This window comes from Chamaea fasciata, unplaced genomic scaffold (genome assembly GCF_029207755.1).
Source record: "Chamaea fasciata isolate MVZ Bird 193981 ecotype frontalis unplaced genomic scaffold, bChaFas1.0.hap1 SCAF_1, whole genome shotgun sequence".
NCBI lineage: Eukaryota > Metazoa > Chordata > Aves > Passeriformes > Sylviidae > Chamaea > Chamaea fasciata.
The window spans coordinates 8,809,282-8,822,434 of record NW_027094086.1 but is presented as its reverse complement, the minus strand read 5'-3'; the positions used below and the strand labels follow the sequence as shown (position 1 = coordinate 8,822,434).

The 13,153-nt window shown below is 36.9% G+C and overlaps 1 protein-coding gene across 6 annotated transcripts in view; it reads left to right on the top strand.

Annotated features, from left to right (window-relative positions):
* EFR3A (EFR3 homolog A) overlaps positions 1 to 13,153 on the top strand; it is a 79,204-nt gene that overhangs the window by 33,690 nt on the left and 32,361 nt on the right. For 5 of the 6 annotated variants that reach the window (XM_066175856.1, XM_066175846.1, XM_066175828.1 and 2 more), the window contains 4 exons: positions 1,926 to 2,047; positions 3,421 to 3,570; positions 8,004 to 8,141; positions 12,944 to 13,022. In XM_066175856.1, the coding sequence (XP_066031953.1) occupies positions 1,926 to 2,047; positions 3,421 to 3,570; positions 8,004 to 8,141; positions 12,944 to 13,022 (489 nt within the window). The remainder of the gene's footprint in view (positions 1 to 1,925; positions 2,048 to 3,420; positions 3,571 to 8,003; positions 8,142 to 12,943; positions 13,023 to 13,153) is intronic. The other variant, XM_066175837.1, reaches the window with a different exon arrangement.

The window sequence follows — 13,153 nt, the reverse complement described above, 5'->3', positions numbered from 1 at the left end:
GTGCTGATGAAAGCCGGTTTTGCATCATGAAAAATAGAACGGAAATGCCTCAGGCTGTGCTTAGGAATTGATAAAAATGGTGTGAGTAAAAGCAGAGGGGTCTTAATAGGACATCACTCTGCTTCAGGGCAGAACCAGCACAGTGTTCAGCCTTTCCTGATAATGTTCCTTTCCTCTGTAGTCTGTTCTTCGAATGGTCAGTGATGGAGAATCCAAAAGGTCTTTAGTCAGTCTGCTCACTTCAGAAAGGAGGGGGTTTAATGTCTGACTTAGGCTTTGCTTTAATAAAAGCCTATTGCTTTGCCTATTACCACTGGACAAAGAAAATAATTTATTTATTCTCTTTTTATAGCTCTCTTCTGTACCTTTTATCGTTCATACCTTTTAGGCAGCTGTAGTCTAGGTAATTTAGTGTATTTCATTCTTCTTTTGCAGATGTTTATCTAAAGCTTTGTCTATCTCTTGAATAATTTGAGAACTGTTTCAGTTATTTACCATTTTAGGCTATGATGTTTCAGCTGGATGCACCACTTCATTGAAGGGCTTATTTGACCCAATTAGATGGCGAAAGTTTCTTCATAGGTATCATGAGTAATGCAGATGTATTACAGCATATTGTTCTGTTTTCCATGCCATTGTATTGGCATTGACTAAGTTCTTTTTATTCATTCAGTGTCTTAAAATGTGTTTCTGTCTTGAAATGCTGTTTTGCAATAACCATGGCCAAATTGCTTCCTTGATTTTTCAGGTCCTATTTCCAATTGCTCAAAAACCGGGCATCAAGTGTGCCTACAGCTCTGGCCAGCTTAGTGTTCTTTGCAGATTCAATGAGCCCAGTCTGCTCATCTAAGTCTCTAGTGAAGCTCAGATTATAATTTTGTACTGTGATGGTTTACAAGTGTTTCCTTATTTTTTTTCCAAACTCTTGTACATCTCTCTTATGGGGAGTGTTCTTTTGACAGTGTTTTTCTAGCTTCCCTTTGAGAATTTTGTGTATTTTTTGTCAGCATCATCACTGAAGTTTTGACAGATGCTGCTTCATCTGGATTCACAGAACTTATTTACTAGTCATAGGAATAAGATGGATTGATGTGATTTGTTCTTGACAAATCCATGTTGACTGTTACTTACCCCTTCGAGACTTTGTTAGATGTTGGCAAATTGGCTTTTTTTTTCCACTGTTCTTCTGTTGACTGGATTATAATTCCCTGATTCCTCCTTTATCCCTTCTGTCATGATAGAATTGACAGAATGCCTCCAAGTTTATTTCCCTTAAATTTTGGTACATCAGAATGTTGCTAGGTTACCTGGTAATAATAGGGTTGTGTTTGATTCGTTGGGCTGCTGAGGGAGGGTGTGGCAGGGTGGGTGTCAGGCTCTCCTCCCAAGCAGAAAGAGATAGGATGAGAGGAAACAGCCTCAAGTTGTGTCAAGGGAGGCTTAGACTGGATATTAGGGAAAAGTTCTTCTCTCAAGGAGTTAACAGCATTGGAACAGGCTGCCCGGGGAAGTGGCTGAGTCACCATCCCTGGAGTTACAGAATACAGGGTTTAGTGGTGGACTTGGCAGTGTTAGGGAAATGGTTGGACCTGATAATCCTAAGGGTCTTTTCCAACCTAAATGATTCTTACATTTGATGATACTCACTCTTCGAGTGTTAGATGTTTCCGTATTGCATAGCATGTTGTATTTCATGCAGTTTCATCCTTCCATAGCTATCTTAAGTGAAGATTTTGTGGAAAGACTTTAAAAAGAAAACCTGGCTATTCAGAATTTTCTTCTCTGAAGTTCTGAAGTGTTGTCAAAATTGGGTTCTAACCTTAATGCAGTTACTTTATGTTACTTGTTAAATGAAGCTTATTACTCATTATTCTATTTTAGGAAATGGGTATTAAAAGCTTTTTTAAATATATTTAATTTTCCAGTTTGTCAAATTTGCCAACATTGAAGAAGACACACCTTCATATCACAGACGCTATGACTTCTTTGTGTCCCGGTTCAGTGCCATGTGTCACTCCTGTGACCCTGATCCAGAAATACAAAATGGGTAAGTGTCATTCTGCAGGAATTACTGAAAACTGTTAACACTCGCAACACATGTTGTCTGTAATAGAGCTTTTATTAAGGTGTTTAGTAGAGTAGCTCATTCCCTATAAAGAAAATGACAGTCTGACTTTTTGAATAGCACCAAGTACTGCAAATCTTAGGTAGCTAGAACTCCTAGGATATTTAGGTGTAGTTTTACTCTCCTCTCCTTCTTTGTGTATAATCCTATTGAAGCTTTCTCAAAAGATGTAGAATGAAATTGGATTCATACTGAATGCACAAGACATTGTTCAGAAGTAGCTGAAATACAAGCAGCTACAGATTTAGGTATTTACAAATTGAAATCTAAACAAAAATAATTATAAAACTTGGTTACCTCTTGGTTACCTTCTAAGTTCATCTTAGAAATGTTTTAATTCAGTGAATTTGACTGAGCAAGGGCTAGTTAAGTGTTGTCCATACCTGAATCAAGATTTTAAAAATGAGGGATGGATTTTAATACACATAATTAAAATTTTTAGTGAGACTTGTGCTTATTTCATTTGATAGCTGTACCAACTTCTACTTGTTTTCAGGAAGTAAATTCTCTTCCTATAATTTATTATGATGGATAATTTGCTATTATTACTTCAAAAAAATAATTTGCTATTCATGCACAGATTCTCCTGCAAGCTGTTTTTGTTTACTAAAATGATGACAATAGCTAGTAGCTAGACGAAGTCTTTTTTTGAACTTAGGTTATTTTTTTATTATTCCGTTGTTATTGATTGGTTCTCAATTCATTTCATTCAAATGGCTTTAGAATGAAAGTGGTGGTTCCTTTTGTCCATTAGGCTTAAGTTGACAGAATTATCTTTTGCCTTCCATCTTGTGAATCTTTCAGAAGTCTTTAAAGATTTTTTCTGACTAATCCATGGTCTTAATTACTACTTCTAATGACACAGTCACCTGGTTGTGCTAAATATTACTTGAGCTGTGTTGTGGTAACTTCCCATTTTTCTTCAGCTCTGGAAGAGGCTGAGATTATGTAAAGATTCAACTGATGGGTGGTAAATTGGGTGGAGTTGATGGGTTTTATCCATGGGACTTTGGTCAAAGGTGATGTGCAGAGTTTGAGTCTTTATTGAGTAGTGTCAGCTTTATCCTTGCAGGCCATCTTCTATTCAGTTGTTTGTTTTGTCAGCTTCTTTACTGGTTTTAAAAGTATTCAGAGAAAACATGGGCAACCTTAATGACTGGCCAGTTTTCCCAGCTGCTGCCAGTGAGAACCTACTGGAATTCCACACTACTGAATTACTGCTGCCCAGTAGGTCCAGAGCCCTCCTGGGAGGTGCTGTGTTCTCAGCCTCCCTAATTCCTCTTTTCCTTCCTCAGGATCCGAATTGCTGGAATAAGGGGCATTCAGGGAGTGGTTCGAAAAGCAGTTAATGATGAACTCCGAGCAACTATATGGGAACCTCAGCACATGGACAAGATAGTGCCCTCATTGCTTTTCAACATGCACAAAATAGAAGATGTTGACAGGTAATTGTATTCCTTGTCACTGGTGTGTTTTTTTAAGCAATCTCTAGGCTAAGTTTTTTATGATGCATATTCTTTTCTTTTTAGTGGAAGCAACAACTCACCTTCACTTGAAATTGATAGTATAGGTCTGCATAATGGTTCTTAATGTTTCTTGTCTAATATCTTTTCAACCACTTTTTTTCACTTACTTGAGATTCTGTTGGCTCAAAAGTTGTTCCAGAAATTATGTGTCCTTATTTTGACTTGATAAAAATTGTAAACTCTCTGTTTTATTGGATCAGATTCAGAGATGAGTAAGCAAAGGCTTGTAGGTGGCTCAAATGATTTTGCTATTTAGATTTGTTAAAAATTGAGGGTTTGATTCCTTCAGCCATTAGTAAGAACTGCTTGTCCTGGCTGAAACAGTACTTAGAGTAAGGAATTAGAGTTTTATTTATATGTAGGCTCCTTCTCTTCTTTGCTTTCAGTGACTCCTAGGCATATTGCTTGCCATGTTTGCAAAAAGATACTCAGATCTCTGTGACAATTAAGGTTGAGGAGATGCTAATCACCTTACAATTGAAAAGTCACTCTTTTTTTGGTCCATAATTAAACACTGTGTAGGTGTAAAAACTGTTTATTGGTAGCACTGGGAAATTTCCATGAAACCAACTTCAACAGTGTGATCAAATTAAATATTCATTCCATGTCCAATTCTGGCTGCTTCAAAACTTGCCTGCTAAGAGGCTCAGCAGCCTTCCTATAACAACAAACTTTTCATGCTTTCACTCAGCTTTCTAGATCTGTCAGTTTCTCTTTTTTGGTTTGAGTTTTGGCATTTATTTTTCAGTTCCTCAGCTTTATTTTTGTTCTGTTATTTTTTGACTGCCAGTACCTGTTTCATCTCTGAAACAAATTTTCAGACTAAATAACTAAAATCAATAGTTGTCTCTGTCCATGCCTTATCTATTTACTGCATATAACTGAGGGCCCACACAATATGTGCAGAAATCTCCACTTGAATTTTACATCTGAAGAGTGATCTGAGTGAGAGAGAGAGGTTTCTGAAGCTGCTTTTTGAGCAAGGAGAGCCTGGTTTGCCGTTGCTTGCTCTTACAGGGCTTCTAGCTGCAGGTGGCCCCTTTCCTTTGATACTCTTTACAGTGCCCTCAGGCATCCACTTTCCTTTTTATAGCAGAAGGAAATTAACTACCCATAGAAAAACTGACTGAAGTAGGATGTGGATTAACCACTTAAAGTGAATCAGTTTATGTGTACTGCTGGAGTGATTTTTATCATCTGTGGAGCAAGACAATAGTAGTGGTAGTGTAGAAAAACAAATATGTCAAAAAGCATCTTTCCTTTCTGAACTGTTGTGCTTGAAACATGTCCTATAATGCCCATTGTACATGAAAAAAAAGACTAATGATTTTCCAAGTGGTGAGTAGGGGCCTTTGATGATGTGCGTATGATAGAAAAGCTGAAAACAGTGTTTGTATATTGTTACCTGCTGGTCTTAAATAATGTTACAGACAATTTCTCATTTTATTTTATATGTGACTTCTTATTTGTGAAGCACAGAGACATCTTGAAGAGTAGGAGTAAGAAGCATATTGTTCTGGCAGATGGAGTTAAAGCATTATTTGAGAAAGAACAGAAATTCCAGAAATTACCCCCAACTTAAGTCCATAGAAGAAAAACCGTTTTTGGTTAAAGCTGAAGTACATGTAGGTACTTACCTTGAAAGTCAGTGTAATTTTAGCTTGTGGCATTTAACAACTTACTTCAAGATTCTTTTGAGTCCATACCAGGTGAGACCCTTCTTGGAGTTAAGAATTTACTATTTAAATAACATTTTAAAAATATAATTGTACTTGTGGATGTCATTATTTGTTCATGTATCCAGGTGCACATTCTAGTTATATGCCTATCACATTTTATGTTATGTGTATATTTATGTGCATCTCCAAAATAGGAAAAGGATGTATGAAATTGGTAATTCCCTTACTTTGTGACATATTCTTCATAACTGTGCAGCTAAAGCTGCCAGCCTTACTTCAGATGGAGGGACACTCTAGCATTTAATGTAAACTTGGCTTCAAATCCTTCTGATACATCTCTAATGTTCATACAAATTCTGTTTTAGAGGAAGGTTAGAATTTATTTCTTTCTCAGGGTGAGTGAATCATAGTCAAACATTCCTGTACTTACTCTGCTCAAAAGTGGTGGTTAAGTCTTATGTCACATGTCCTGTCATATCTTTAGATTTTGTGGCATTTAAGGAGTCTCTTGCTCTAGTTGCTGAGTTGCTGTGAGCTGGTTTAAGTCTGTGATTAGGTGTTTGCTATGAAAACTGCTGTACTTTAACACATCCTCCTTCCAGTTTCTTGTTGCCGCTTTTGATAGAGATTGCCCACAAAAAAGCCAGTGGAGCAGCTAAAGGGAGTTGTCCTTGCCCATTTCATTGTAAAGCATGTTTTGAGCCCTCCTGTGGTAGCACAAAAGGTCTAGATGCAGAGGGATACTACTGTTCTTTCCTTAACTGTTGCAGTTGCATACCTCAAAGGTTTTCTGATATTTCTGTAAAAACCAAGAAACAAGATGAGTATGAGTTACTCACTTGAATCTAGAAACTTAAGAAGCTGTACAGAGCTCTAAAACTGAAGAGCGTATTCAATATTCATTGTCTATTATCTGACAATGCCAAGTAACATTTACTGAGAAATACTTGGAGGTAGGTGCTGTTAAAGTTCGAATAAAATGTTATTCCTACAGTCAACACAACATAATTTTAGGCATTCTGATGCAGTCAAAGAGTAACATTTTATACTAGGAAGATTCATCTAAAAAAAGACTCCCAAGCAGTGCTGAGAAGTCAGCTTCTGTAGGTTTGCATATACAAGTGCTTAAAACATAACTTATTTTGCTTCATTTTAGCCGGTATTCTTTCAGACAGACTTAGCTCTGAATGCTATGCAGCCTGTTATCTTCTTTCCTCCCCACGCACCCACCTTTGCAATGATGTTGTATTTTAGGGAATCTGTCAAAACAGCAATGGAAATGACAGTCCTACACTATCTCTTGTACCTTCTCTGTGCTGAGAAGGGTGCCCATCTCCCTAGCTCAGAGTCCAGGCAGTGCAGGGGAAGGAAAAAAAAAGGGGAGGTTGGGTGACACAGCAGTTGGATAAAGCTGGAGTTTTGTGGTACTCATGGTGGTTTATATATAAATTGTCATACCTTTTAAAATTCTAATCATGCTACATTTGTAAAACTATTTCTCCTTATCTAACAGGGTTCCTTAGGCTCTTCTGTTGTTAAAATCTGACAAGCTAGTTGTGGTTACTCCTGAAACACTGATGTTCCCAGAGGCAACAGGATTTTCATATGGCCAGTTTTAGATTGCAGTAGTATTGAAACACTAGAAAGTCTTTTGCCGTTAAAAGATATTTTACAGCTATGATGTTAACATGCTCACTTGACTAGTGTTATTTCAATTTAGTGTTATTTCAAACTTTCTGTGAAGCTATCTAAAGCTTTTATGATGCTTAACTAAACTGAATGCTCTTGGTTGACACTTTCAAACGTATTTAACACACAAGCTTGTACTGCAGAACTGAAATGATGTTTAAGGCTTTCGGATATTGGTTTCTGCAGTCTAAAATTAAAGATGCATAATGTTAATGTAAGTGAATGAATCCTCATTTAAGTTCCTATTATGTGTTTTGTGAGAGGAAAAAAAAGGTTGCCTACTGTAGTTCCAGTGACTCTTGGTAAGTAGTGGAGGTACCCAGGGGGAGCTGTTTGCTTTCTTTTTGAAACTTGTGCTCATCACAGTGCTCATAACCAGGGCTCAGCAGTGCCCTGTCCATAGTAATGGTGAAGGACACTCAGGTAGAAGGTGACCAACTTCTGCACTACCTATTTAGAGGTAACTGTGCGGGTGATAGTGTTCTGATTAGTTCACTCAGACATTTTTTTTCAACTCACAAGCCATCTGTTTGTGCAAAAGTACTGGAGTTTCATTTAATGATCACCCACACAGTAAGGACTCAGTAGAAGGCAGGTGAATGAGACCATTACTGAACAATATTACTAAGATTATGTCTAAATTTTTTTAGTGGTTTCACAGCCTTCATTCATTATTAGCAACACATAGTGTTTTGTCGAAATGTGTTCGGTAACAAGTTAACTGAATATTAGCAGCTTTTGTGTTTCCCATATAAATATTTACTAATTCAGTGGTCAGTACTGAGTGAACAGATGATGATCTATGGTCCTGCTGTAAGGAAATAAAATAGTTTATTCAGAATTCTGTTTTGATGCATGTTTGAAATACAGTTCTTGCCTAGTTCAAGAGTGTGACTCATGAGTGTTTTAATCCAAGGGTGGACACAGTAAAGAAAAAGTGAATGTTAGTCAATGATAAAATCAATACATTTTGTCTTATTTCAGCAGAATAGGCCCCCCATCCTCTCCTGCAGCAGGAGTGAAAGAAGAAAATCCTTCTGTGCTGGCTGAGAATTGTTTCAGGGAACTACTGGGACGAGCAACCTATGGAAATATGAATAATGCTGTCAGACCAGTTTTTGCGTAAGTTGAAAAACCATGGAAGATCTTAAGAGATTTTCTTTGTTTCATCCTCAATTCTTTTGCATTAAATTTCTTCCTACTTTTCAGCTCAAAGATTTCCATTCACATTTCTTAAAAAAATTGCCCCCTTTTAATCTCTCCTCTTTGCTACCTGTCTGTAAACTTGAAGGCAGTTTTGGAGGAATGCATGTGCTGCTTTACTGATTTTTGGAAGTGAAACACAGTAAGTTATTGTTCTTGCTTCAGCTGGCCTTTTTTTTTTCAATGTGAAACTTCATCCAAGCTATTAATGTCCCATAAATGAGTGTTACAATTAGTGGAGGGACAAACCACGTAAAATACAAGTAGCACAAAGAAATACTGTGCCCCATAAAGTTACAATTTATATTTTCCTGCCATTTTCTTCCAGGACCTGTTTCAGTATTCTTTGAGGAATATCTTTAACAGCTCATTTAGGAGTGAGTGACAGATATGCACACAGTATGCACATTATGCACAAAAACACACAGTACAACTTATACCTCATCAGGTATAATATATTAACACTCAGTGATACCACGTTCAAACCCTGGCTTTTCCTGGTCATGAGGAGACCTGCTTACTTCTTCTTGTAGGTTTTTCGGAGTATATCCCAGGTACAGGATTACTTTCTCTCAGATGGCCTAGTTTTTCCCACCTAGCTTAAGTATTTTGTTTTTACGCTGAAAGATCTTCAGGCTACCAAAAGCCATTTTTCAAGTTACTAATGTTAAGAACAGAAATTACAAAGATAGAATTGCTGTTGAAGGCAGAAAACTTTTGTAACTCCTTATTTATCCTGAGAAAGCATTGACTACAAAGAACTGTACCATTCCCTTATTTTCTGTGTCTGTTATACCAACCTGATAGGAGTTTCTGTTGCAAAGTTGAATGTTTTATTAAAAAACATTCATTCTTTCCTAGATGTAAAACTTGCATTCCTCCAAAATACCTGTGATCACAGTGAACACCTAGGTACTAAACAGTTTGGATGGACTACTTGGTATTATACTGCAGCTGCTTTCTTACCACGTCTCAATTCTTTCTCTGGGTTTATTTCTAAACTTTGTCATCATTTGCAGTGATTTCAGTCTTTTGAATCATTTTAGTACCTGGGAAGTTTCCTATGAATAATTCCTGATACCACAGACTAGAGGTAGTGCTTGGTTTGGGGTTTGAGAAGGCGTCATAGCTGCTTTTCCTGTGGCTAATCTAAAGCCTATGTCTCTAAAGTATTATTTCCAGCCTATTTTCATTTCTTTCATGCTATGACTGTAAGGAGCCACTTGACTTTGTGTGCACCTCAGCTTGCCACATGCTGCATTTATGCACCAAAATGAGTAGATAATGACTAGTTACTCAGAAGGTTATCTCCTCTATGAATAGAGTCTTTGCTGTCACCATTTTTTTGTTCCACTTTGAGGACAAATTGCCAAATTTTGTCTTTTTAGAAATGACTGCTGTGAAGGTTTAGTATTTTTGAAGAACAAGAGATGCAGAAAATGCAATTTCAAGCTGTTTTTCCTAAACAAAATGGGAGTACTCTATCTAATCAGCTTCACTTTGTGAATGACAGAACAGTTAGAATGAAAGTTTGAGATAGTCTATTGCACTTTCTCGGATTGAAAAACCTGACTTAACTTCTGATTGGAAAACAGTTTCTTTGAACCATATTCAGTTATTTCACAACTTTTAAAGAAACTCTGGAAATATAGATAAGGCCTTTTGTTACAATGCTAACATGAAGGTGCAGGTTCAGTTCCCCACCTGAAGGCTTGCTTCGTGTGGCACTGCAATATCAGGCAACATGCTGCCACTTCTTTGCAAATCTGAGAGAGCAGTGCTGCTTGCATCATGAGGCAGGGTTTATTCAGTGATTGAGGGGTTTAAAGATAATGAAGATAGTAGAAATCTGAAGTCAGTTTCCTGGTATAGGTTTGGATTGACATTAATTTTCCTTGCCTTAGGCAGAAAATCTCCATGGTTACAAGTGTCTACATGCAGTAGCTAGAAACTCTCAAGTAATAATTTGTGATGAAATCTTACAGATCAATCTCACTAATTGCTTAATGAAAGTGAAAAAATGTTACATGAACATTATATAAAAAAAAATATATTGTGTCAACAGTCAGAAGCTATTGACACATACTTAGCATGGATTTGCAATGGTGAATAGATTAGACAGATTCAGAGAGATCCAGAAATCTGGTGAAGCTTCCCAAGTGTAACAACTGCATTTCCATTCTTGTCAGTTACCACATCACTTGTGCAGGGGTTTGGAATATTAACAGACTGGTGTTCAATATTCTTTCAGCAAACATGATGTATGAGCAGAATATTTTATGTATTCCCATACATGCATGCCTCAGTTATGCTTTCTGATCCTTGGTATCAATTAGTCGTCTGTTACTTAAAGGATTACTTGTATGTGTAGTACTGAGAAAGACTTCAGGGATCATTTGTGGCTTTCTCCCCAGAAACCTGCATTATTGCTTTTGCTGTGCTTTTGAAATTGAGGGACCTAATTGTGCACATTTGCTACATATATGCAGCAGATCTCAATGGAAGACAAAGTTTGGCATTTGTTAATCCAGCAATAGAATGTTTTGCAATCTTTATTAGATAATCTTATTGGAAGAAATGTAATTTGAAAAAAAAAAAAAAAAAAGAGAGGAGTTAAGGTGCAGCTTGATTTTAACTGAAGTAAATGCACCATACTAAAAATACTCTTTCCTGTCTTTTTGCAAAAACAAAACTACATTGAATACACTTGTTATGATCAGTAAAATACATCACCTACAGGAATCTAATCCTGCTGTCCTTAGGAGGAAAATTCCAGTACACAAAGTATGTTGCCCATTGAGCTGTTACACAAAGCTTTAACCGAGTCTGTCATCTTCCCCCAGCTGTCTTCCCAGCAGTTCATCTACCTGAAGCAGCTAATACTTGGCCTTTCTGGCAAAATCAAACTGTATGTCTTGTTTAGTGAGGAATTTTTTGTTTAGTTGGTTCCTTTTTATTGTGTTGTTCTTGTTGGGGTTTTGTTTGTTTTTGTTTTGGTTTGTTTTTTGTTAACATGATGTGGGATGCAGTTGAGCATAATCTGCCTGAATGGGTCTTTGGGGCAGATAAATAGAAACTGTCAAGGATAACAGAGAACACATGCAGCCCTGAAAGATTAAAGGTTCAGTTCCAATCAGGAGAGGATAGTGGAGAGTATGATTTTCCATTTGATGAGACAAAAAAAATACATCAGCTAAAATAAGCTATCGTGTACAAGATATGATGGACTGTACTGGAATGATATTAAGAGAGGAAGAAGACATTAATAAATACATTATGAGCCACAAAACCTTGGAGGATTTAAAGAAGTAATTTTGTTTGGTTTTCTGTCCCAAGGGAGGATTGAATACACCTGTGTACAAGATAGGCAGCTGTCCCCAACAGATATTCAAGTTGGATATTTAGTAATGCAAATCTGCTGTTATATTGGCAGGCAAATACCTTTAAAATTCCTGAAATTCTTTCCTCTAGGGATTTCTGTTAAAGGTATGTGATGTGTCAAAATGGCAGAACTTTTTTTTAATCTCTGCAATGGACTGCAAGATAATGTAGGGCACAGGAGATGCTTTGTGTCATCTGGTTTAATCGGCCTTGAAGGAGGTCTGTGTGCATGGGTGACTGGGCTGGGAGCAGCTGCCCAGTGAGGGAATTGAGATCTCCAGGTTCTTGGCAGAGTAAGTTACAGCATCCAGCCATTCCTCCTGTGTTCATAGTGCTGACTTCTTTCACCTCCAGGGCTTTTGAGTTTGCTGTTTCAAGCAACTTCGTATGTTTCCTAAGTTCTTTGAGAAAAGGGAGAGCAGTAATGATTCTGTAGCCGAGAGACCTGTTTAAGAACACAAATTCCGTTTCTGTTACAAAGTTTTTTTGTTGGCTTGGCATGTTGGCTTTCATTGGCGAATTTGTTTGTGGATTTGTTTTGATTTTTTTAAAACCTAAATCATACCGATAAATTGCACCTAAAATTACCTCTTCTTCAATCTTCTGGACTGAAAAAACATGGGGGTTTTTTTCATGCTTTTTCAGGGACTCAGACCTCTTTCATAGCTTTCAGAATTCTTTGTATTTACTTGAAACTGATACTTTTTTTTTTTCATTTGTGGTTCCTATTCCATTTAAATAGAAACTGATGCATTTATTAATTGGATTTTGATTTGATATTTCTTGCAGTAAGTGTTGAAATGCTTCGGAGGATAAAGGCATATACACACGAAGAGCAGCTCTTTTTTGTTTTCCATATATTTTATCTATGAAACCAGCATGAAAGCAAAAAAATTTCTTAGAGTTTCTATTCTGGATGGAGCATTCAGCCCTAGTTATTTTGCAGCTTGTAATTCAAAACAACTTACTTATCTTCTGTAGAGTAGAAATTTTCAAGGTGTTACAACCTTCAGCAGATCCCTTTCATATAAATCTAATGTTACAGCACTCTGTGTGGAAACAGTATATTCTTAACTATATATGTTTGGTGTAACTAGGTTCCTTAAATTTCTGGAACAGGAATTTCTGTTCTGCCAAATGTTTTGTGATCACATCCTAAACCTAGAAAATAAATGCTTTTGTGAAGTTCTGAATTTCTCACCTAGTTCCTAAGTCATGGTGTAGAAGTTTTATGTAAGTAAATAATCCCTTTGAGGGGAATTTTGATAAAATTCTTAAGATACCATTTATTATATCTGCAGAGTGTAATTATTTCATTATGTCTTAATTTTTGCTTACAGGCATTTAGACCATCACAGACTATGGGAGCCTAATGAATTTGCTGTTTCCTGCTTTAAAATCATCATGTATTCTATACAGGTAGGATTTTCTCCTGGATTTTTTTTCCTTGCATACATGTTTCAAATACATGAGAGAGGTTTCAATGCTCATCTCACTATGTTAATGGCAGACAGTAGATGAAGTCAAAGAATCCAAAAGATCCAAGGGAA